This window comes from Fistularia commersonii, chromosome 7 (genome assembly GCF_037954325.1).
Source record: "Fistularia commersonii isolate RoL2024-O1a breed Wild chromosome 7, RoL_Fcom_v1.0, whole genome shotgun sequence".
Taxonomy (NCBI): Eukaryota; Metazoa; Chordata; class Actinopteri; order Syngnathiformes; family Fistulariidae; genus Fistularia; species Fistularia commersonii.
In genome coordinates, this window is record NC_141290.1 from 5,000,616 (window position 1) to 5,027,759 (window position 27,144).

The window sequence follows — 27,144 nt, forward strand, 5'->3', positions numbered from 1 at the left end:
ATTCACAACCAATACAGAGCCACACAACTATACATATCTAATACACACTTACACAGTCAATTCACAGGTACGCAACAATACACACCTACACAACATATAAATATCTACACACACCTGTTAAGAGCTATATAACCAATACACATGTAACAACTATACACAACTAATACACAACTACACAACCCATACACAAGTAAACAACTATACACAACCAATAAAAAGTTTTACAATCAATACACAACGAACACAAAGTCACTGATGACATGACAGTGATAACATTGTTTTTTGCAGTTGTGCACACACACACACACACACACACACACACACACACACACAGCGGTGTCCAATCAGCCGTGTGATCTCCTGATTGTTCCTGTGTCTGTTCCTTCATCGTCTTTCATTCGGTTGCCGTTGGAAACAGCGGCGGATGTTCAGGTGACCCGCCGTCAGATCCTCGGATACGCCGCGTCTGTCGCTGCCACTTCCTGTCGCAGACGACGACAGGAGTCCTTTGATTTCCTCTCTCTGGAGGAGTGTGTGTCGTAAACAGATCAGGCTTTGACTCTTCATATCAGGAACATTATTTTCAATTTGAGGTGTTTTTACTATTCAACCTTTTTTTTAGGGGTTTATCATCAATTTAAGTTATTTTTCCCCAATTTAAGGGACTTTATTATCAGTACAAGGGGGTTAATCATTGATTTGAAGGGTTTATTGACAATTTAAGGAGGATTTTTTTTTTTTAGTGTTTATACAATTTCCAACTATTATTTATTATTGTTATGTTGTACTTGAAACTCTAGCACAACAATTTCCTTCGGGATAAATAAAGTTAGTCTTATTCTTATTATTATTCTTATTATTTTTCCAGTTTAAGGGGATTTATGGTCGGTGTAAAGGGGATTTTAAGAGGGTTTAATGTCAGTTCAAGGGATGTATCATCAGCTTAAGGTGATTTGAAGGGCTAAATTGTCAATTTAAGTATTATCAGTGTTAGGTGATTTATGATCAATGTAGAGGGAATTATCAGTTTAAGGGGGTTATCATCAATTGAAGGAGTTTATTGTCAATTTAAGGAGGGTTATCAGTTCAAGGGGATTTATCACAAGTAAAAGGGGTTTTATCTTCAGTTTATAGGAGATTACTATCTGTTTTTTTTTTTTTTTTTTCTTTTTTTAAGGACGTTTAACATCAGTTTGAGGGGATTTATTATCATTTTATGGGGGTTCGTCATCGGTTTACTGGGGTTTATTGTAAATTTAAGGAGGATATTCAGTTTAAGGGGATTTATTAGCAATATCAGCAAGGGAGTTTAACATCAGTTTAAGGGGCTTTACAATCAGTTTTTTTTTTACAGCTAATTTAAGACAGTTAATTTTTTCAGCCACTTAACTTCATAAGCCATTAATTTTTTTTACAATAGGTGTTTTATCTTTCTCATTTCAAATGCTGTATTAATTGAGGCTGCGTTACTATTAATTAAAGTGGTTTAATGCAGCATGAGTTACATTTCATTTCACTGTGTTTATCCCAATTATTATAATATTTGGGATAAGTAAATCTGACAGTGACGGTAATGGTATTACAATTAATAAGATTGATTTAAACCACATGAAGAGCATCTGAAGGAGCAGCTGGTAAACAGATCAGACTGATTGTTTTAATTTAAAAATTTTTTTTGATATTGTGATTTCCCCTTTCAGACCACCAATCCCCGTATTTTCTGTAAAAAAAAAATCAATTCACGACTGAGCGTACAAACAGAGGGAGGTTGACGAAGAGGACGACAGAGATGGCGATGGCAAGCAGTGCTGAGGTGGAAATGTCCATCAGTGAGATGAAGAAGCGAGCAGGGTCACCAGCATCAATCTCAACCCTCCAGCCTCCATCGACTGGTCAGGTGATAAATAAGCTAGGGGGGAGGGGCAAATAGGGCAGAGGAGGGGGGCATTAGGGGTAAATCAAGCCTGAGTGCAGCTCCTCCTCCTGATAAGTTTTATCTGCAGGATCCTCCCGCTCCCAATTTGTTGTGTGCCCACTCCGAGCCAGTAGAGGGCACCAGGATGTATGCACAAGGCTCTTCAATGGGTTGCAAATGGGCCAAATTAAATAAGGTATATTTATAAATGTATAATTTTGACAACCTCAGTTAATGTGCTTTTTAAAGACCGGTAGTTAGAGAGGAAATGGAAATAAGATGTTGTCTTTTAAAAGGTAAAATCTAGAAACTGAACTTAGAGTTAAAAATGATCAGGGATTACCGGAAATTTACAATAGATGAAATTTCTGTGGGAAAAAATCTGAAAATGAAATAAAACCTCAACCTAATATTAGAAGTGAATGGACGTTAAATGAATAAAAAAAAAAAAAAAAAAAAAAAAAAAAAAAACACTTGAAAAGGTAAAAATGGGAAATAAAATAGAAGAAAGTAAGACACAAACTACATGGGAAACCAGTGCACCTGTTGCAAGGTCACCCCCAGAACGTTAGCAAGGTGAGCCCTGACTGTAGCAGTGAGTGGAGCCTGGAGAGCATTAGCACAGTTAGCCCTGAAGTGTTAGCGAGGTTAACCCTGAGGAAGTTAGAGAGGTTAGGTTAGCCAAGACAGTGTTGGTGAGGTTAGTTTTGACAGTTTAAGCAATGTTAGCCGTGAGAGAGTCACAGGTTAGGTTATCATTATAATTTTAAGCAATGTTAGCCTTGACAGTGCAAGCAATGTTAGCCTGGATTGGAATTTCTTCACTTGAAGATGTTTCACCCCGCATCCGAGAGGCTTCTGCAGTTCTAATGACCTTTGGGGAGTTTCAAAATATAACTGCCTGGGTTTCAGGTTGCCTGCGGGTCCAGGTTATGGTGGCTTGTTATGTAAAAGTAAGAGTTGACCGGCAGAAACCAGGTCTAAGGGCGTTGTTAAGCTAATGGGGGTGTTGTTCATTGGGACAATGATATATTTGGAACGAGGGATGAAACGTCTTCAAGTGAAGAAATTCAAATCCAGTTGCAAGGACAAGAAGATTTTGACAAGAATTCACCATGACCTGGATGACTAAAAACCTCCACAGACATGACTGTGTTAACAAGATTTACCTTGATAGTGTTAGCATTGAAAGCATCACAGAGGTTAGCCTTGACAGTGTTAGCTCAAATAGGCTTTTCAAAGTTAGGTTAGCCGACGATAGGTTAGCCTTGTTCATCAGCTTCAGTGAATTTTCAAAAGACAAAAAATAGATTGCTGAATAATAAATTGAATGATAAATAAAAAGTTAAAAAGCTGCCAGTAAAAATACCTGTCTTTGTTTTTAATTGTTGGGGGAATTGTTAGACAATAAAACAAAAACCCCAACAAACCAAAAATAGCTGGTATGTCGCAGGGAACCGGACAAACAGGAAGCGGCGGAGGTGGCAAATCGAGCACGGCCGTGCGATTGGGCTGCTAGACTCATGGCGACAGTGCCGGCACCGGGATGCAGATCATTCCTGGTACGCGTGTCATCGCCGCGGGGTTTCCAGGCCGCAGGGGCTGAGGTTGCCCGCCAGCTCACCAGCACTAACCAACCGGACACTCCCTTCACGTATGAGCGCACGCACACACACACACACACACACACACACACACACACACACACACACACTACTCAGCAGTTGCTGCCCTGAGGTGGAACGACAGACGGTTTCCGCAACGGACCAGAGAAATGTCACCATGACAACCAGCAGGAAGTCAAACACACGGATAGATTTAGGAGAATAAAACACGTGAAGGACCTCCCGGTCTCGACCATGTGTCCTCGTTTACTGAAGATACCCCAGGCTTTTAAAAGTCCATTTTGGCCCCGCCTCCTTCACCTGAATTGTCAGAAAGCGGTTCCCATGGCATTGTTCCGATGTCCCCAAATAGGTAAATCGTTGCTAGCCCCATCTTAGCTCGTGACACTGACGCTCGAAATTAGCACCTTAATCAAGTTGCGTCTTTGTGCTGCTCCCATCAGGGGTCTCCACAGCCAATCACTGGCCTTCATCCAACGCCAGCTAACTTCCTGTCTTCTTTCCCTCCATCCATAAACCTCTCTGGTCTTTCTCTGGACACCCCCAAACCTAAACGTCCCTCGACCCAGATCTTCACCATCCACCCTTCGTCCATGTCCAAATCATCTCAGACAACATGCCGGATCTCACCTCCGTTTTCTACACCTGTCATACCCTCCGACCTGCTTACACCCGTTTCTCCACCTCTTCTCCATTGTTCGGGATTGTTGACTGTTGGTACTTAAACTCCTCCACCTTATTCATCTCCACCCCCTGTAGCCTCACCATCCCACAAGGGTCACTCTCTTTTGCACACATATAATCTGTTTCACTGAGGCTAACCTTCAGACCGCCACCTTTCTAGATCTTCCTCCACTTGCTCATTGTCCCAGGAGGGTCCTTTCCAACTTTATCTGTCAGCCTGCCCATTGCCATGGTGAACAGAAGGTGCCCAAAGATGATGTACTTCCACCTTGAACGCCTTGGTCACGCATATTTCACCACCTCACCGCTGGCATACAGCGCTCATACATGTCCTGCACCACTACAAATTTAATCAACAATAGATGCTAATAAACTCGAAATGTCCTCAGCTGAGGAACAGGGGTTCACCAGGGGTCAGTAGACATTCCAGGCACTTAGCCAGCACTCTGTTCCTCCACCTTCTTTATCTCCACTCCCTGTAGCCTCACTAGTGTCCTCGCTTTCACACATATATTCTGTCTCACTGTAGCCAACCTTCATACCTCCACCTCTCTAGATTGTTCCACCACCTGCTCATAATCCAAAGCGGTTCCTGACCAACTTCATCTGTCTGCCTGTCCATGGCCATGGAGAACAGAAAGGGCCCAGAGATGATGTACTTCCACCTTCAACTCCTCAGTCACACCTACGTCACCACCTCACCAATGACCTACAATGCTCATACATGTCCTGCACTACTACAATTTTAATCAAACAATACATGCTGATAAACTCCAAATGTCCTCAGCTGAGGACCAGGGCTTCCTCAGGGGTCAGTAAACATTCTGGGCACTTAGCCAGCGCTCGGGTCCTCCACTTTCTTTATTTCCACTCCCTGTAACCTCATTAGGGTCCCTCTCTTTCACACGCATGTATCCTGTCTTGCTGCAGCTAACCTTAATATCACCACCTCTTTAGATTGTTCCTCCACTTGTTCTTACGAGAGATCACAGTGTCATCTGCAAAACATTCTGGTCTATGGAGGTTCCTGTCCAATTTGCTGATCCTTTGCTGATGTACTTCCACCTTCAACGCTGGCCTACAGTGTTCATACATGTCCTGCACCACTACCATTTGAACACATTTCAACAACTGACGCTAATCGATTTTAGATGCTAACATATTGAGATGCCATGTTGATTTAGCTACCACGAGCAGGCGCTAAAATGGGGGCAGGAAGTGAAAGTCAAGGAGAAGGAGGCGTGAACCTTCCAACGTCATCAGTGGACGACCAGGGGCTCCCCAGGGGTTGGTAAACATTCCGGGCATTTAGCGAAAGGGCAAGAGTGGAAAAGGATTAACAAGATCCTTTTTATTTTCCTGCGGTGGTCGTTTGAGAGCGCGGCCTTTGACCCCCGTGTCTACCGGTCGGCCTAATCCGGGTTAAGTTATTCTCATGTGTGTGAGTTTAAGTGCAGACACTCCAGGGGTATAATAACACAATAATTACACGTAAGGGGCGGTAATAGACCAAAGGAAGACCTGCAACAAGATCGACGTTCTCTAGCTCGAAATGAATCGCATGCCTGATCAAATCATGATCAATAAATGGACTTGAGTTGCAATTTAGGAAATCTCTAATCCCAGGTTGTAGACAGACATTTTTGGGCTGTTTTGCAGGTATTAGACAAACCTGATAAATTAGACAAAATAATGGATTAGATAAACCTGAAAGATTTGAAAGATTAGACAAACGTGATAGATTAAATAAACCTTTGATAGAGTAAATAATCCTGATCGATTAGACAAACCTGATAGATTAAATCAAATAAATCAGGTAAACCCAATAGATTCAATATGATCAATTAGATAAGCCCGATATACAAGACAAACCTGATAGATAAAATAAACCTCTGATAGATTAGGTAAACTTGATAGATAAACCTTCACAAATTAGATAAACCCGATACATTTGATAAACTTGATGGATTAAATCTGATAGATTAGAGAAACCTGATACATTAGACAAACCCAATAGATTAGACAAACCTGATAGATTAGATAAACCTGATAGACAACATTCAATAGAATGGTCATTTGATGTTTTTATTTAATATTTAATCATGATGTGATTTAATATTTTATTTTTAATTTTATTTATTGATTTTAGCTTTTTCCACTTTTTATATTTTTATTGATTTAATTTCTGTCTGTACAGTATCCCTAAGCCTCGAGCAAGGTGCCTTAAATAAAATGTATTATTACTGTTTTAGATTCTCCTTCCATTTTAGCCAAATTCCCTTTTTTCAGGTAATTCCACCATGTGACATTTCAGCCAGCACACCTGAGCTCACTCCAAGGTCAGGCCAGGGGATCCACGCCGTCCGAACGCCCGCCGCCGCCGCCGCCGCCACCGCATCATCCAACCATCACGTGTCAGAAAGTGAGTTGGAGCCTTTTAATCGAGATTATCGGCCCTTCCAGTCACTGCAGCCCTGCTTTCAGGAAGACGCACAAAGAATTTTTTGTGTGGCCCATTGTGATTCATGAATGACACACACACACACGCGCGCGCACACACACACACACACAGGCACACACAGGGTGCCTGAGTCAGATTTGTGCAGAAGAGTCAGGTGAAACTGAACAAATGTGTGAACCGGTTTTGAGTCGATGCGGTTTAATTTTTAACGAGATGTGCAAAGCTGTCGAGTTAAAATATGATAATATGATTTAAATGTTAAAAAGTATCAAATGTTGTGGGGTCATCTTTTAGCAGAGGCCTTTTTAAACATTTTCATTGGAAACTTTTTTAAAAAAAGAAGTGCAAAGTAAAAATTAAACCATCCAGAAGCTGGAGATTTAATCTAAATATTTTTTGTTTTATTCTATTTATTTTTCTAACTCAATCCCATTTTATTCTTAGAGAATATTTCACTATTGTGTTTTGGGTAAATAAGGCCAATTTTTTTAATAACTCTCAATTTATTATCTTTTTTTATTTTGCAATTTTCATTTTTTTTTTTTTAAATTGAATTCTATTTGTTGTTACGATATCTTCCCTCCAGGTTCATGATGTGCTGTGTGTTTTGGCCACTAGGGGGCGCCACCACGAATGTCAACTGCGCCACACACTTGGATTATTCGCCTCACTTCAAAATTATCCCGCGGTGATTCCAGATTACTCGATGTTTTATTCTTGGGATTGGTTCCTTAAACAAAGTTTTATTTACTTCTTTACCTATTTCTTTTATTGCTAATCCACCTCCGTGCACTGTTTATAAATCAAAAGTGTGGGAATGACGTTTATCTCGTGGCCATTTAAACATGTAAAGTTGTGTGTGTGTTTGTGTGTGTGAGATTATTTCATATGTATTTTGTTGCCCTTCAATGCCACTAGAACGTAACAATGTACTGATTTACTTTAACACGGACCACATTCCTCCTCTATTTGCCCCTCATTTATTTATTTCATTTTTTATTTTTATCGTTTTGATTTACACTTATCTTTGTTTAAATCAAATTGAAATATGTTTTTTTTTTTTAAAAAAAACAGCTGGTTTACTGGACAGAAAAGAGTTAAGGGAACACCTGCTGCGTTTCCCGGGGGGGGGGGGGGGGGGGGGGTTGGTTAAAACTGGCTCTTTCGTCACGTGACACCCCCCCCCCCATCTGGGATTTGTAGTTGTTGGACTGAAAAAAAAACTACATTTCTGGATTCATTTGTTTGTTTATTTGTTTGTTGTTTTTTTTTTTAACGAAATCAACCACATCCGCCAAGTTGTCCGTGACACCTGGATGCTGGCGGAGATGGAGGAGGAGGAGGAGGAGGAGGAGGAGGAGGAGGTGGGGGAAGAGGAGGAGCTTCCCAGCGGAGGAGAAAGATCGCGGGTGACTGGATGCGTTCAAGTCAGACCGGACCGGAGTTACCGAGGGGAACGTCAGGCTCCGCTCCCCGCAACTCTGCGGGAATTAAAAACAAAAAAGAAGAAGAGGAGGAAGAAGAAGAGGAGGAGACACGGACAGCGGAGGAAGAGTCGGATCATGATCTGAGTCCAGGTGAGACCTCACCCTCCGTCTGGAGTGTGTATGAGAGAGAGAGAAAGTGAGTGTGTGTGTGTGTGCGTGTGCCTGTGCGTGAGTGTGAGTCACAAACATTTTTAAGTTTCGCACCTCCTGTTGTTCCGCGGTGCAGGTGTCGGTACCCCCCCAAAAAAAAAGGGGAAAGTTCTGGAGCTTCCCGCCAATCCGGTGTAGAACTGACGAGTCACCTGCTTTTTAATTAAACCCGTCCGCTTGTTTTATTTTGAAAAGCCGAGAAAATATCAGTTTCACTTTCCTCCTCCTGCTCCTCCTAAAAATTTACATAGACTGTAAACGTCTCCTGACACGGGATTTGACGTGTTTTCACGAGATTTCCCCGCGACGTTCCTCCACCTGTGTTTTTTTTTAATTTTATTTTGAGGTGGTTTTTTTTTTCCACATTAAGCATTTTTTCAAATGTGTGTTTTCCCTGAACCTACGACACACACACACACACACACACACACACACATACAAGTGAGACTGTTAATCCCAGGTGTGTGTGAATAGTTTGTTTGTTTTTATCCTTATTCATCTGTGGTTTGAGGACCCCCCCAACCAACACACACACACACACACACACACACACACACACCTCTCCTTCCCCCCTTTTTTGTTTTAATTAAGTTTACTTCACCTCTCTTGGGTCTCCTTGTCTAAACTTAGGCTGCTGACCCCCCTCTCCTTCCTCCCTCTCTCTCTCTCTCCTCTTCCCTCCTTTTTCCTCTTTGTCTCTCTCTCTCTCTCTCTCTCTCTCTCTCTCTCTCTCTTCTTCCCTCCCTCCTTCCTCGGGCATGATTCACCTCCTCTGGCCTCGTGGTCACCGGCGCTCCGGATTCCGTTTTCTTCTTCTTTCTTCCACCGCGGTGAGGCTTCCTTGTCATGGCAAGGAGGAGCAGAAAGAGGAGGAAGAAGAGGAGGAGCAACAAGCTCTCACCCAAACCCCTCGTTGTTTTTTGTTGTTGTTGTTTTTGTTTCATTTCCTCGACCTGCGAACTCAGACAGGTTGTTGTCTCCCAGTGTTTGTGGTGGCTTTGCTGATCAGGCCAACGGCAGGTGGTGGCCAATCACATGGTCGGCTCAGTTATAATTATCATCATCATCATCATCATCATCATCATCATCATCATTATTATTATTACTATATAAGTGTAAGTATATTGGAGGGTTTCTTAGGTGGAATACTTTTTAAAAAGTATAATTTCGAAGGTTTCGCCAGCGATCGGCCACCGTGACGCTCTGCTCTCAAGTCTTTAATTTCCGTCCTGTTTTAATTTATAAGCGAATGTGTCACCCAATCTACATGCTTAGTATATAAGGAATAAATACAAAGAAAAATCCAAAAATATAACATGAATACACAAGTAGCCCAGGTACCGATCAGCAAGAAGGGGAGGGGCTTATTTGGTATAATTTATAGTAATGGTGTCGCTTTATATTTAAATCAATCTGAGCTTTTCTGTTTTGAGAGTTAATATGAAGTTTTATCATTATTGAAAGTAAATTTTTTTTCCCGATTTTCCGGCGCCTCCCTGGAGACCATGGTGCGCTTAGCATTAGCCTAGCCAGTAGGGCAGAGCTGAAAATGCGCCTCCATGCCCGGGAAAATGTTAGAAAATCAATATAATCGGCAATTAAATAACAGCAAAATCACTTTGAACACAGATTAGCGGATTAGACGGGCCAAGCAGGACTGACTTCCTGTTCCATCACCACGCGCCAGACCAGACCCAGCGCTGCCCTGTCGCTCGTCAGTCCCCGTATCTGAACGCGTCCAAGCGTCACACGACGGTCCCGGTCCGTCAAATCACCCAACAGCCCGTTTGTTTGTATTTAATCCAGAATAATTGGAGCAGTTGCAGCCCCGCGAATCCGACGTCTCTGGATCGGGTTCAGGCGGTTTAAGGTCTCGAACCGGCGCCCGATGCCTCTTGGTCCCAGAGGCGAACAGAAAAACATCCCAATATTTCTCGAGTACAAGCAATGAATACGTCGGGTCTTTTTTTTCCGTGCTTGTGGCGTATTTCGTCCGGGATGATGGATGTCTCGGGTTCTTGGCACCGGAGGGAGAAGTTTCACCGGCCCCATTTCTCTTTTCTCTTCTTTCTGGAACAGGATGAATCGCCACTCCCTGGATGCCGTCTTACTCCTGCTGCTGTGGGCGGTGCGCCCCGGCGAGCATGCCCAGTGCGACCACTCATCGGAGGTATCCCCGCTCGACCTCTCGGTGAGCTACGAGCTTCCTAGCTTCACCACCGAGTCCCCCGTCCAGAACGTGGTGGCGCTGGACGGGGTGGCCTACGCGGGCACCGTCAACCGGATCTACGCCCTGGCGGCAAACCTCAGCAAGCTATCAGAGTATCACACGGGGCCACTGTGGGCCAATCAGACCTGCGGCCAGAGGAGGAACAGCTCTGGTGGCAGCGGGACGGCGGACAACCGGAACATCGCCTTGGTGGTGGAGAACATGTACGATAAGGGTTTGTACAGTTGCGGCTCAGTGGATAACGGCGTCTGCAGGCGGCACGTGCTGGACGATGGCGGCGGCCCCTACACCGTGGACAAACAGGTGTATTGCTTCACCGACCAAGCGAGGCACGGCAGGGGTCAATCCAGCGACGCCGACGTGGTGGTGGGCCCCTCGGGGTCCCAGGTCCTCAACGTGGAGAGCAACGTGATCAAGTTCTTCGTGGGAAATTCCGAGATCCCCGGGACGCGGAACGCATCGGACGGCGCCGGTCGTCCTCACACCTTCTCTCTGAGGAAGATGAAGACCAGCCAAAACGGCTTCACTTTCTTCTCCAGCCTTTCCTACATGGACCTGATCCCGTCTCTGCGCGGAAACTATTACCTGAGATACGTCTACTCCTTCCACAGCGAGCCCTTCGTCTACTTCCTGACGGTGCAGCGGGTGAGCCGGGACTCGCCGGCCTACCACACCCGCATCGTGAGGATGTGCTCTTCAGACCTGGAGATCCGACGCTACGTGGAGATGCCCCTCGAGTGCATCAGCACGGACAAAAGGCGCCGGCGCTCCTTCAAGGAGGTGTTCAACATCCTCCAGGCGGCGCACGTCATCAAGGTCGGCAAGGACGTGGAGCTGCAGAAGCTGCTGAAGGTGTCGGAGGGGGAAGACGTGCTGTTCGCCGCCTTCGCCGTCGGGAAGCCCAACTCCCCGGAGCCGACCCCCAACTCGGCCGTCTGCATCATGTCCCTGCAGTACATCAACAGTATGTTCCAGATGTACATGCAGAGCTGCAGCACCGTGGAACCGTACCACTTCACCGGCTCAGAGAAGAAGTCCTGCTACAATGTGGTAAGAGCTTGGGAGGCGAAGGTCCACACGCGTTTGAGTCGCTAGCCTCGCTCCGGGTCGGGGCATCCGTGAGTTTCTAGTTGCTCAGAATCACAAGCTAGCAAGAAAATTGTTGGTGATCGATGGTCGGGTTGTAAAGTGAGACCACTGGGCGCATCCAGTTAAGCACTTGGCTGCTTGATTGGAGGTGGTTGTTGAATCTTGCGGCCCTTCTTTCTCCAATTAAATAACGAGTGGAAAAATGTCAAGGCCGAATGACCAGGGATGTACCTGTAGTTCCAGGGTTTGGACACCAGGAAGACGTGGGGAGGGCCAGTGTGTTGACTTGTATGCTCAATGGCTACCAGCAAAAGGAACAGGAGAAGAATTTTCCGTCCACATGCTGCCATGTACTTAATGTACAGGTTACCGCTGTTTGCTGCGCCGCATCTTTCTTAGAATGTACATCATCGCCGCCATCGTTGTTTTTGTCCGAAGCAGAACTTGGAAGTGAACTCTGCACTGTGTGTCAATCGGGTGCATTGCTTAGCAACCATGCTGGCGTAAAACTACAGGAAGAACGTCTGCAGTGACGTTAGAAATGAACGTAGCTGTTTACGGATGTGACGTTAGCGTTGTTGAGCTTCGGGTCTGTGGTCCACTCGGGGTTGTTTTGCTTTCAATTCCGTCGTTTGGCCACCAGAAGTGCCACCAGTGTTGGTCCACCTCAGCAGAGAACATCTTTACATCTTTGTTTCTTTCTTTGTCCTTCCCGGTTCTGGATGGCAGGCCGGGAAAAAAGGCTGCTTTCTGTTTTTGGGGATGGGCGGCCTCCTGTGTGCATGCGTTTTGTCAGTCCAGTTGCCTTTGAGCAAGACACCGGACACACCACCTGATGCCACGGCAACCTCCCGTCCCCCTCGCTCTTTCCCACATCCTCGGCTCAAGGGCCATCCCGGCAAACGTCTTCTCACCGCCGCGGATGAATGAAAGGCCCCCGGGTCGAAGTGCAAATTCTCTGCTTTTAATTTGAAGCTTCCCAACTACCATATTTGGAGAGCGCTGTCAGCCCCTGCAGCAGTGTTGCTTCTGTTTTTGTGTAATACGTCCTGGGTCCAATTTAGGGCAAAGTACAACAACAATTGACATAATGCAATAGGAGGGGGGGACTGTTGGTTTCAATTGGATGATTATATTTAGATAAAGGAAAAAAATATGGAAAACAAAAGCCTTTTATTTATTTATTTTTATTTAGTTTTTTTTTTAAGAAAAGGATTTTTTTTTCAGAATTTCCTGCAAATTCTTTTTCCAGTTTTTTTAACCCAATAATTTTTTTGTTTTTTTTGGTATTTTTTTATCTGTTTATTAACATTTTCATTTTAGATTTACTTTATTAATTATTGAACATTTTTAATAGTATATATGAAAATACATACCATGTGTCTGTACATTTCTTGTTTTTCCGTCATCCTTAGACTATTTGGGGGAGGATTGCATTTTTAAGATAATATCTTAAGGTGAGATCGTCATCGAAACTCACCGATCAAGGTGCAGCATAGCATGGCCCTGCTAGCTTAGCATTCTACATCCCCACAGTTAGCGTCCTTTTCCTGTCATGCAAAAGGCAGAATTTTTGATTCACCCCGCGAACTCAGGCTCCTTCCAGTTGACGCAGATCGAACTCAACGCGATGACATCATCACTCAGTGGGTGACTGGGCGCCGAGCCCCGCCTCCAGATAGGCACCGTGTTGCGTTACAAGCTAATTCACCGCGATTGTAGTAACCAAAAAATACAAAAAAACAGGCTCGAGGCTGAAAGGGAACGATTCAATTCATTAGTTTTAGTTACCCTTACCGCCTCGACACACACGCACAAACACACACACACACCCATTACTCACCAGGCTCCAATATATCAACTTCAGCTCCGACAGTCAGCTGGATCAGCTGATCAATAATGACAAGAAGCTAACGACCTCCCCGCCCTGCCGGAGCGTCCGTCAATACGGAAGCCCCAACACACACACACACACACACACACACACACACACACACACACACAACAACACACACACACACACACACACAACCCAACCCCCCACGGAGTGTGACTTCATCTGTACTTCAGCAGCCTTGGAGTCTCGTGGGGGGATAAAATCCTCCCTCTTTGAAATCAACTTTTTTTTTACGTGTTTACAGTGTTTTTTATGTGATAGCAATATACACTTCCATATTTCCTTGAAATTTTTATTCATTTATTTTTCGTGCTCGAGACCCAACCTTTTTTTTTTTTGTTTCGGACGTCCGGAGGGGTTTAAAAAGAAGCAGCAGGAGCCGACGGCCGGGTGTTCGGGTCCATCGGCGCTGATCCATGAGAGGAGGCCGGGGGGAACGACGGGGGGGTTGGGTGGTCCGACTGGGGGAGGCTGGGGGGGGTTGTTGCATTTCTGACTCTCAGCGAGCCGTGATGAATGGCTGGAGGATAACAGGGAATCAGCAGCTGGGCGGAAGATGATCCCTCCGCCATCCATCCACCGTGGCAAGCGGCCATTCCCCTCCCCGACCCCCCATATGTACACCTGTCACCGGCACCTGTGGGAAAGTAGGGCGTTACAGTCAGATTGAGCTTTTTTTTTTAAATTTGCTTTTTGTTTTTTAAATGAAAAAGCATTGAGGCATGTTTTTTTTTTTTTTTTTTATTGGACAGGCAGGCACACGAATCTCTTTGTTTTGCTTTTTTCCAATTTGCTTTTTTTTTTTTTTGTTGCATGCTTACTTGTCTTTCTGTTTTGGTTGTTTAATGCTGTTCTTTGGTGGTTCAAATAATTAATGGCTTGTTTAGTTTACATTCAGCCATTTTCCTGGTATACATTTAGATTGGTTTGCTTGTTTACAAGAGGTTTTTTGGTTGTTTGCTTGTATTTTTGTGCTAGCTTATGTTTATTTTGGTTTTGGTTGTTTACATGTTTTTTGGTTACTCACATACTTTAAGGATCTTTTAGATTACATGTAGTTTTTTCCTACTTTACGTCTAAATAAGTTTGCGAGTAGTTTACGAGTTGACGAGTAGTTTCATGCTAGCTTATTTGTGTTTTTTGCTAGCTTGTCTTTGTTTTGGTTGTCTACATACCGTGTTTTGGTTGTTCAGTTTATGGCTAGTTTTGAATACATTTCATTTTTTTCATACTACATCTAAATAGGTTGGCTTGTTTACAAGAAGTTTTTTGCTAGTTTGCTTATATTTTTTGCTAGCTTACCCGTTTTTCTGTTTTGGTTGTATACATGTTGGTTTTTGGTAGTCATATAGTTTATGGGTAGTTTAATTTTCATGTAGTTTTTGTCTTGTTTACATGTATATAGGTTTGCTTGTTCATTTTTTTTTGGTAGTTTACGTGTATATTTTTGTTTGCTAGTTGGGATGTAGTTTCCATGTCAAGTTATTTGTTAGTTTATGTGTATTTTTGGTTAGTTTATTTTTATTTTTCTAGTTTACAAGTTACATCTTTAGTTGACTGTATTTTTTGGGGAGTTCCTTGAAATGTTTTGTTTGCTAAGCAACATGTAGTTCTTGGTAGTATATGTACATTTGTGTGTTTAGATTAAGTGTATTTTTTTCTTGTTTACCTGTAAGTGTTTTGCTAGTTTACGTACATGTTCTTGAAAGTTGACATATTTCTTTATTTATTTACATATTTCTGCTGCATTTCCCATTTTTGTTCTGGTTGTCTACATTTATTTTTTGGTAGTACACAGTTTTTGGCAACTTTAGTTCACATTTAGTATTTTCGTGAATTTACATGTAAACATGTTTGATTATTTACATATCAATGTTTCTGTAAATTGTATTTTTTGCTCATTTACATGTATTTTTGTTTTGATGGTTTACATGTCAACGTTTTGCTGGTTTACACGCAGTTTTGGTCATGCACATGAAAATGTGTATGTTAGTTTAAGTGTGTTTTGCTAGATTACACATAGTTTTTGTGTTGTTTCCATGTGGAGTTCTGGTTGCTTACATGTAAATGCTCTTGCTAATTTGTTTGCAAGTTTTTTTTTTTTGCTAGTCAACATGTTATTTCTACTTGTTAAGGTGTAAATTTTTGGCCAGTTCACACATAGTTTTTCGCTAGCTCACAAGTTGTTTTTGCCTTTGCTGGTTTGCGTGTATTCATTTTTGCTGAATTTCTTCTCCTTAACGCCTCCCTGATCTTGACGTTTGTGCAATTCTTTCGCTGACCTCTGGTTTATCTTCCCGTCTTTCACCATCACCATTTTCACAGTAAGAGGCTAGGGCTGATTTTCAGATTTTTTTTCCCGTTGCTGGTTATTGTCATATCCTGTTGATATCGCTGATGACTCAGCCCCCGTTCTGCTTTGAGCCTCAAGCTGCCCTCGCTGCAGCATTAGATGTCACCTCAGCACCTTCTTGCATCTTTTTCCAGTAACTTTCAGGAAAGTAACTACTTCACCACCTGTTAGATCCCGTATATGGACACTCCAGGCACTTTTCCAACCCAGATGAGGTCCCTTGCGTGAAGTAACGCAGGACGCCCGTCTGTGTGTATCCTGTCACTAGCGCTAGAATGCTAACGCTAAGCTCAAAGTAACTTGTGAGTCTCAGAGATTTCTTTTTTTTTCCAAATACACTATTCTCCAGGCCGCTCCAGGTAGGTTGCACGGTTTCCTAGGCTGCTTGCTAGCTTCTGTGCAACCCCAAGTATTTTCCTTTGCGGATAATGCAGTAATACGTCCCAGATGTCATGTGTAGAGTGAATTCTGGGAATTCCCTCGTTGAATTTATTCACTAATTTCTATTTATCTTTGCCGGATAGCCTGGTAGATATTGTTGTTTTTTTCTCGGGTGATCCAATCCTTTTCTCCGTTGTCGTTGCTGCTGCTCCTCTGGGTGTTCCTCCTGGGGAGGTGCAGGAGCGTCACTTACTTTCTTACTTTCCTTGACCTCCTGCCTGCATCTCCCTCTAGAGGTGACCCCTTAGCCTGCAGGGGTTTATCCGCTCCCGGCGAATCAGTGCCACATCTGACGATTCACTGGCCAAAAATGTCGATCGGTTTCCCAGAATTAGCTGCTGACCTTGAAGAAAAGTCCAGAAGCTCCACCTGGCACTTGTCTAAGACATCTGCAATTGATGAATAATCTCTGTTTCATTTGGCAGAGGGAAAGGGGGAAAGGTTTTTTTTTGTTTTTTTTGGGGGGGAGTAAAATTTCTGCTAGAACACAAGCCTTTAGCAAAAATCTTAATTAGGTAAATTGAAATTGAAGTTCACACAAATAGTCGTGAAAAACTATAGAGAAATCACAAAAGAAAGTTGAAAAAAATGATTATCTTAAAACCTGAACATTATTTTTTCATATTAAAGTTTCATGGAATATTATGCTGCTGTATTCAGGGGAGAGGGGTGTTTTTTTGTGTTTTTTTTTTTTTTTAATCCCTGCTAGAACATCGAGCTGTTAGCAAGAAATCTCAATTGATAAATTGGAATTAAAATTCACGCAGAAATTCATAAAAAATTAGTGAGAAATCACAAAAAAGTGAATAAATAAATAAACTACCTCAAAACCCAAACATTATTTCTTGTAATTAAATATGTTATGCTGCTGTATTCAGGGGAGGTTGTTTTTTTTTTTTTTTTTTTTTTTTTTTTGTAAATCTTGAGTTAAAGCTGCTAGAACATCAAGCTATTAGTTAGATATCTAAATTCGGTAAATAGGAATTAAGATTCATTAAGAGAAAATTTGCAAGTAAATCCCCAAAAATGTGTTAAAAAAATATATTAAATAAATAAATAATATAGTATAATATAAATTATATTAAAACCAAGACATTATTTCTTTAAATTAAATATTCACAGAATATATGCAAGAAAAATTAAAATGAAAGTTGCAAAAAAAAAAAAAAAAATAGAAAAAAAGATGAAACATCATCTTTGGTGGACTCCGCAAGGAACAACTTAATAATCTGGGACAAAAAAAAAACCTCCTCAGATCCGCTTCTGAAATTCTGGTTTCAGAGCAGATGGCGAGCGGGTTGCGGCGCCGGCCGGCCGGCTGGCTGGCAGGTGGACAACGCCGTAAAGAGTCATAAAAGGCAGTGGGGAGGCGGGTTGTCTAAGAAAATACACAACAAGGAACAATCCGGCAAACGGTTTCCACCTCCATAACCCCTTCATCACATTCACACACACACACACACACATACATGTCCGCCGAAGGTGGCAGGGGGGCAGCATGTATGCAAGAGGTGCGAGGAGATGGCGAGAAGTTTGGTGTATGACATGAGAAATCGGAAAACAGGAATTCGGCACAAAAAGCGTCTAGAATCTGGGTTCTGAGTTCTCCTATCTGGGTTCCCCAACTTCTGCCTGCCGGGTTCATTCCAGGTTCTCTTAATACCTGGAGAGAAGTTTACTGGTGACCATGGGATTACCGTAAGTGACCTAAAAGCCAGATTTAAACGCAACAGAGAAATTCCTCCCTGTAGATGTCTTGAGGAAATGTCCCTGGAGGTTCTCCCTTCCTCCTCCTCCTCCTCCACGGGGAAATAAATCAGCTCAGGACGCTCACCGGGTTAGTATCGACCAGAAACCCCCCATCAGATTGATGGCGACCGCAGTGAGAAGACCCCCCCCCCCCCCCCTCCACCCCCTCACGCTGTGTTTAATAAACCCGGGATGATCCTAAAGTGGTCTTTAGATAAATGCAGGGGTCACGTGACCCTCCTCTCCTCGTCCCCCTCGGGTTTCTGTGACATCATCGTCCAGACGGCAGGGAACACCATGGGTCGTATTAGCGGCAGTAATACTTGTAGTATTTGTACCAAGACTCTGAATAAATGCAGTTGAAGAAATTGAAATGAATCGTCTGAATTAGTTTTAAAAAAAAATCGATGAAAATTAAATACTAAATTATATTATATTCTATAAAATACAACTCATTAAATTCTATTATTTATTTATTCATTTAGCTATTTTTTTTTTGTCCCCTTGTCATTTTTATTGTTTCAATTAAGTTGGTGATTTGAGTGTCTCTACAGTGTTAAATAAGGCACATTAAATAGAATGTATTAATATTATTAAATTAATAAAACTGAGAAATATGCTCCAATTTGGCAAAAAAAGATTGAAAAATAAATAGATAAGGGTGAGTTTGTCTCAACCACACACACACACAAGAGAAAAATCAGAATATATTGAAAGCAGGAATGAATGTCAATTACAAAAACAAATTTTTATTGTAGGATTTTGTTGTGGGGGACAAACAAAAATCTGAAAAATTAGCCCCTAAAAGGATTTCAAAGCTTCATGTCATGCAAATAGCTGAAAATTGTTAAATAAATTATATTGGATAAATAGTTAGAATACGTATCAAAAAACAAATTGAAATTAAAGACTGAATTATCTCAGATTCAATCAAAATAGTGCATTCATTTATTAATTTTAGTTTAATTTATTTTTCCACACTTTTATCGTTTTTTTTTTTTTCTTTTAAATTTGGATTTTTTATGTATATTGGTTTATTTATGTAGATTGGTATATTGTCGAGCAAGGCATGTTCAAATGTATTATTTATAAAACAAGAAATGTGCTGCAAATGGGCAAAAAGTAGATCTAAAAAAAGAGTCACATTTTCCAGTAAAAAATTGGAATAAGAAAATTAAATAATGACAAAAGAATCATAAAGATTAAAAAAAAATAAACAGAAAACCATATAAATCACAAAAAAAAATTATTACATTAAAATTAAAAGACAGACACAAATAGTTGGATTTAAATAGATTTAAATCTATAATTGGATTTAAAGAAGAAAAGCCTTTTTTTTTTTTTTTTTTTTTTTAAATAGGAAATTTTTTATTTCATTGTTGCAGATTGTTTTGTACTTCCTTTGCTTATTTTTGTAGTTTTTCTGCATCTGCTCATTTTCTCCCTGGGTCATGTGACCAAGATTGTTTCATCAAGGTTTTTTATTATTATTATTTTTTTTCCTTGTTTTTTAAAATTATCATTATTTAAAAAAAAAACCTCCTCCTTTCCTTCGATGTCTTGCCGCTGCCGCCTTTAGCTCCGCCCCCCGAGCTCCACCTCGATGACCTCAGGGATGATCAGATAAACAGAGGCTTTTTTTGGTTTTAGTCTTTTTATATTTAATCCATTTAATCTCGTCTTTTACCTCGACACGCCGAAACTATCCAGCTGCCGCCGCCGCCGCCGTCGTGCCCGAGCCCGTCGTGCCCCGGCTGCTCCTCGCGGTGCCGTGGATCGTACAGGAATAATGGAGGTTCCTGCCCGGTCCTGTCCCTCCACCTCCACCGGGCCGATAAGACCTGCAGCCGCCTCAGCGCCGCCAAGTCCAGGCGGGCGCCGCAAACACACAAACAGTGTGAGCGTGCACGTGCACGTCTTAGAGCAGAACACACGGAGGGAAAAGCACTGCTACAAAAACCTTTCCTTGAAAATGTCCAATTTTTCCCCCTTTTTTTCCCCCCCTTTTTGTCTGTAGTGTTGTATTTCATTTTTTTTTTTTTTTGTTCATATCAATCAATTTTATTGATTTACAAGCGATCGGTTTTGATTGGCGGATTTTTATTTTTTTCCCTATAATGGGGGTGTTATTCCTGATTAGTTGAAGTTATCGGTCTATTATTTTCACCATTGTTTATCTCCACCCTGCCTTCTTTTATGTTGTCTTTGTTGCTATGGTTACTTGTCAGTTGGTGACTGAATTACTGATTGGTCTGTAGCGGTTATTAAATAGTAATAACTGAGTAATAACCTAGTTATTACCCCTGTGACCCCTGCATGCAAACATTTCCATGCATGTCCGCGCACGGACCCGTCGGAAAATTACTTTTGTTGGCGTTTTGCGCAACTATGGCAACAAAAAAACCAAACAAAGCATGCGGTGATGAAGCCTCCATTGGAAGGGGGGGGGGTTGGTAATGTGTGTGTGTGTGTGTGTGTGTGTGTGTGTGCGGGGTCGAACTCGGGTGCCGGACGGGGTGGGGGGGCTTTGGGTGTCGTGACGAGAACGTTCGGAGGCAGTGTCGCAACCAGGTGGAGACGTGCCCCGACCTGGCTTCGTGAGCTGCCAGCCCCCCTACACACACACATACACACACACACACACACACACACCAGTGTGTGGCGTTGCATCAGCGCGGGCGCCCGTGCCCGAACAGGTCCGTGGCCGAAGGAAGGGGGAGCGGAGGTTCGGTGAGACAGGAGTCATCAAGTCTTCATCTCCTTGCAATGACGGATGATATTTACCGTAAATACTAGAATCCTTGCGCACGTAGAAATCTTATTTATTCATTTTCTTTTTTCAATCTTCCACAAAACACTCCCGTCGTCGCCGTGCCAACCAACCCCCCCCCCCCCCATCCATCCCTCTTCTTGGGGTTATCCGGCGTGCGCTGGCATTTCCTGCCCAGTTTTTCTGCATGGCTTCACCGCCGTTCGCCCTCCGGCCCGCCAGTTTGATTATTAACCCCCCCGTGTGTGTGTGTGTGTGTGTGTGCGTGTGTGTGTGTATGCACATCTTATCTCCCTCCCCAGTAAAGTAAAGACTGGTGAATGTGCAAACCGTCAGCGCCTGCAAGCTGACAGCCAATGGGGCGGCTGGGATGCGGCTCCATCGGAGGACGCCTGCGGCAAATTTAGGCCGAGACTGATAAGGGTCGCGCCGTCGCCGTGACGACAACGACCGGCGGATCGCCCCCTCCGGTGCTTCGTTTCACTCCGCCGATCTTTTATTTCTGTGTCGGGGAATGTCTCGCTGATTTTTTTTTTTTGTTTGTTTGTTTATGGATTTTCCAAAAATCATTGAAAAAAATAAATTAAAATAATTAAATCTTGACAAGAATTATACTGATAGGTTTGAAAAAAATAATATTAAATATGCAAAAACACAATGGAAGTGCGATCAGATTGATGTATTGATCTGGAAAGAAATTCTGATTCCTACTGATTGGTGAGTTCCAGTGTGGCCGGCCATTATTGATCGTTTGATGCTTATCATTGATCGATCGGGTTACAAAACTGTACCTTGATCTGCAGGAAGACAGTTTTTTAGGTGACCTGGATTGAGGTCTTTAATGAAAGGCATTTTACACACACACACACACACACACACACACACACACACACACACACACACGGAGAGATGTCTGTCAATCTCACTGTATGTACACAGCCTGGAGAAGAAGTGTCCTCCTTTTCTTCTTCCTCTTCCTCAGGTCCATCAGGTTCTTCGTCTGGTGTGTGTGTGTGTGTGTGTGTGTGTGTGTGTGTGTGTGTGTGTGTGTGTGTGTTTGTGTGTGTGTGTGTGTTCTTTGAAACGCTTGTGATCACAAAGTTCACCAACCGAGGCAGCTTACGGTGCGTCGAGGGCTCGCGGCTACGGGAAGTGCGCACGCACGCATGCACACAAACCCACCGACACATGCAGACACAGACACACACACACACACACACACACACACACACACACACACACACACACTCCGCTCCAGCCGGTGTTTGTGCTCCAGCTTGAAATAGAGCTTCAGGCTGCTCTAGACATCAATCATCCCAATTTAGGGGCAAAATATAAGCAGGCCACACACACACACACACACACACACAAACAGACACACATACAAATGGACACACACAGATAGACGGACACACACACACACACACAGATAGAAAGACACGCATTGATATACACACACACACGGATAGAAAGACACATACAGACACAAGATGATACACACAGAATGACAGACACACAAGCATATAGGATACATACAGACACACACACACACACACACACACACAGACACACACACACTTAAGGGTGGACATAGGGACAGACAGACAGACACGCAAACATACATATGGACACACACACACACAGATAAAAAGTCTGACATTGACATAGAGATACACACAAAGATGGGTACACTCAGACATAGAGAAACACACACACAGTGATAGACATACACACATTGACACACACATTGACACACACAGAATGATATTCACACACATAGTTAGACATACACATGTTGATACTCACACATAAAGTGACATACACCACACACACTCACACTGATAGACACACACACACACAGCAGAAATACACACATATATAGACACACAAAAAATGTCTGAATTAAAAAAAAAAAAAAAAGAATTAAACAAGCGGAGGAAAATATTTTTTTTTAAATTCAGGGGGAATAAAAACAAAAAACAAGATGAGAAAGTTCCAGAAAAATGCCTTTTAAAAGTAAAAAAAAAATACATCTGTGGTATTTTAAGAACGGGGGTGGAAAATATTTGGAGGGTGGGAACGCTGTTGTCCGTCTCCTCGCCTTTTTTTTTTTTTTTTCTTTTGGGATCGTCCTGGAAAAGTCTTGTTAAAACGTATCCCTGGAGAGAGACAAAAGTCTATAAATACTTCTGTAAATAAAATAAATACCCCTGCTTGCTGTGCGCTCGCAGCAAGGGATGATTAGCCTCGTTAGCTTTAGCGAAAACTGGATGAGGGGGAAAAAAATGGCTGCTTTTATTGTCGTGGGGGCGGCAAGTCATTTCCTGTATGTTTTCCCAACATTTCATTGGCTAACTGTGTGTGTGTGTGTGTGTGTGTGTGTGTGTGTGTGTGTGTGTGTGTGTGTGTGTGTGTGTGTGTGCGTGCGTCTTGTGCTTGCTCAGCGCCCCTTACTGGCTAAATGTACCTCCTCCGCAAGTATTTTTACACGTACTATTGTAATTTCCTAGCTATCAACCGCTATTTTTTGTAAAATGTCTTAACACTGTAGCTTAAACAGCGATGAGTCTAATTTATTTATTTACAGGCACTGCTCGTAAAAAAAAAAAAAAAAGATTTCAGTATGTATTTGCGGATGTTACTGGTCAAGTATTCAATTAAAAGTAAAAAAAAAATGTTTTGGAAACATTTTTCAGTTAAATATCTCGTTACAAAGTGTACACCTGCGGGTTATATATTTATTTAGTTGTTTATTTTTAGCCGGTGCGGCTTATATTCAGGTGCGCTCAATAGTCCAGTACTTACAGCACTTCTTCAGTATTGCTTTATTACCTTTTCAATACTAAATAGTGGAGTATTATATACAAAAATTGAGCTATATTACTACAAAACTCAAAGTACTTGGATGTGTGTGTGTTCTATGTAGTACGTTAAGTTACAATACTTTGAATTGTTGTGTACTTGTGTCACAATGCTAGTATTATGATGTTACAGTACTTTGCGTTACTGCACATTGTATCGGTTAAAATACTTCATATTAAGAATTGTGTTGCAGTACATCGGGTACATATACTGCTTATCATTTCGTATTACTGCATCGTGTTGTAGTACTTTTCAAGACGGTACATCATGTTACATGTTAAACATTATGTTCCAGTACTTAATCTGTTAATGCATCATGTGGTACTTCATGCAACAGTACTGCAACATGTACTTAAAGTATTTATCACAATACTTTATATCATGATAGAGTGAATACATGGAGTTACATTGTTAAGATATATTATGTGTACCATACATTTCGTTGGTTACGTCGCCATGCGTTGTACTGCAGTGTTTCACCCCAGGGTACTCGATGTTACGACACTTTGCGAGTTTTTAAAGTTAATTTGCTTTATATCGCGGCAAGGTTGTGTAACGGCACGCTGGTTACACAGTGAATAGTCGGACTGAGATAAATAATCAGGCTAAGCCTGCGTGTGTGTGTGTGTGTGTGTGGGTGTGTGTGTGTGTGGAGGATGAAGGCTATTTCATGTCATATTTGCTCTGTGGGGACAGAGAACAAATTTTTTGGGCCACACAGGCAGGAGAGTTGAAGATACTTTAAAAAACTAGGTTAAACGTGTAAAAAAAAAACCTATATATATATATATATATATATATATATATATTTTTTTTTTTTTAAACAAACTATATATATTCTTTTTTTTAAACAAACTGTATATATATATATATTCTTTTTTTAAACAAGCTATATATATATATATATATATATATATATATATATTTTTTTTTTTTTTTACACATTGTTAGTTGATAACAACACGTCACTACATTGTGTGAGACTGCGACGTACCAACTCTTAGCTTAGCATGGCAAAAAAAAGCTGTTCTATTTTCTGTGGAAAAAAAAACAAAAAACTATATACATATGTATATATAGTTTTTTTCATGTAGTGACATGTTATCAACTCACAATGTAATTACATTAAAATGTAATGTAATAACATTTTATTACAATGTAATAAGACGCTCTGTTACGATAAGTTATGGTTCGGGTTCGGTCGGGTTCTTCCGTGGCGTCTCCAAGTTAAGCCCCGCCTCTCGACCCCAGTGTCTGCTCTGATTGGCTCTCCCTGCCGTGGCCCGTGACCCCGATCAGCGGTGTAGATAATGAATGAATTAATGAATGAATGAATGAATCTTATGTTGCGGTCCAGAATCCCCGCCCCTGAATTAGCCCCGCCCACGTGCAGAAAGGGGCGGGGCTCTGAGGCGGCGGCGGCGCACGGCTGGATAATATCCGATTATTCCACCCTGCTTGGAAGCAGGAATCCTGCAGGAGAACGCCGGCGTCCGTCGGGGGGGACGGCGCTTCCCCTGTGACCCTTTTCAAAATAAAATCACTCAAGTTAAAAATGAGATACAATAATCTTCATGCTTTTATTTTGTAGTAACGTCCTTCTACTTCCTGCTCATTTTGGGAAACTTGATTATCACTTTTAGTCCACTGTAGAACCTCAGCTTTTGCTAATATAAGTTACCTGTGTGATCAGATTACAGGATGTAATCTCTTTGCAGGTTATGTTATTATGGTATGTTTGGATGTGAGATACTACTCGCGGCATGGTGTTATCACACATTAGTCTCACATCGGCGCGCTGAGATAGTCTGTCCTCGGGCGTAGAAGAAATAAATGGCATGTTATGTGTAATAAAGGTGTAATAAACATTCCGAGGTGGAGGTGTGTGTGTGTGGGGGGGTGTCTCCGCATCCAACGCTGTCTGTTTTACGAAACACCTCGTCTAAGAGTTGCGAGGAGTGGGGAGAAAAAAAATCAGTAATTAATGTTATAGAGTAGTTATTACAACTTTATAAACGAGTCTTTTGGAAAATGGCGGTGGTGCAGAGATGAGACAGGCATCTCTCGTCCCAAAATATCCCCTTAGTTTCCCCACTTTACTGAAGTGGAGCGGTTGATCCGTGTGTGTGTGTGTGTGTGTGTGTGTGTGTGTGTGTGTGTGTGTGTGTGTGTGTGTGTGTGTGTCAAGCAGAAATGAGGGATCACTGCTAACTGTGTTCTCGGGGATGATATTTTAAGGCACTTATTGGAGTCAGGGGAGACAGGACGAGTCAAGTGTGTGTGTGTGTGTGTGTCTGAGTGGGTCATCACTCAAACCTCCACCTCCTCTTCCAGACACACACCCCGCTGGGTTTCGTATGCCGGAGGTGATTTTATGGCGCTGGAGGCCTGGAGGCTTGCATTGTGTCCTCGCACAGCACACACACTTACACACCTAGAGATTATTTTGACTGCCAAATTGGCAGTGTGTGTGGGTATGTTTGTATGTGCGCGCACGTTTTTGTGTGTGTGTGAATGTGTGCTCGCAAGGAGGTAAAGGAAAAAGGAAGGAAGGTAAGAGAATCGAAGGCACAGCGGAGAAGGAAGGAGGGGAAAAGGGTTTTTCCGAACTCCCGGTCCACAACTTAACAGGTATCAACACTTGTACTGTTGCACTACTACTATTACTTCCACCTCTCCTACAACTCCTGGGACTAAGAACGCAGCTGTGTATCCTCCATTAAAATCTACCTTTCCATAAGAATGGCTCTAATGGATGGGAACAGCAGTGGGCCTAGACTCGCGCCCTGGGGAATACCACTTCATCATTTTTTTTGGGGGCGTTCTGGTTGTGCTTGTAGAGTGTGCAGCTGCATTGTGAAGGAACCCTCCGAAATAAAATATTCCAGAAAAGTTCTCCAACTGCATGTGACGGTCATTACCGGGTGATTTAGAGGACGATTGTGGTTCGCGGGTAGCCCGAGTCCAAAAACACATGAGCCTAAACGACCTCTAAGGGGAACTCCGGGTGATATTTGTTGCTTGTAGTTAAGAACTTGTGAAAAGTGATTTTTTTTTTATTCTGCTCGTGGGAGCAGGAGCCGACATGCAAACAAGCCAAACACCACGGCTGCGGGAAATGCAAATGTCACAGACCACATGCGTTCCAGGATGGAAAGCAGGGAGAACAGGGTTACAACTGCTGCCGTGATGCAAAGTATTGTTTTTAAAAGCAGGCAGGGAGTCCTAGCATTCTCTCTGGTATTTGTCCATCTTCTCTGGACAAGGTCGTGGACGGAATGGGTCGGACTTTCTTCGTGATGATGTGGCGGTCAAAAGGCTCAATGGCCTGAACTGGTTTGAGATAATGATGGTAGTCATGGTAGCTTGACAGTTGCTGGCCAACAGAGCGCAATGTGTACACTGACATTTTGTCTTTCTGGCATTCAACA

At 42.5% G+C, this 27,144-nt stretch overlaps 1 protein-coding gene across 1 annotated transcript in view; it reads left to right on the forward strand.

Moving 5' to 3' along the window:
• The first annotated feature begins 8,114 nt into the window (after window positions 1-8,114).
• met (MET proto-oncogene, receptor tyrosine kinase) overlaps window positions 8,115-27,144 on the forward strand; it is a 64,584-nt gene continuing 45,554 nt past the window's right edge. Inside the window, exons 1-2 of the mRNA XM_086149272.1 lie at window positions 8,115-8,262; window positions 10,402-11,602. Coding sequence (XP_086005398.1) covers window positions 10,403-11,602 — 1,200 coding nt within the window. The 5' untranslated portion in view covers window positions 8,115-8,262; window position 10,402. The remainder of the gene's footprint in view (window positions 8,263-10,401; window positions 11,603-27,144) is intronic.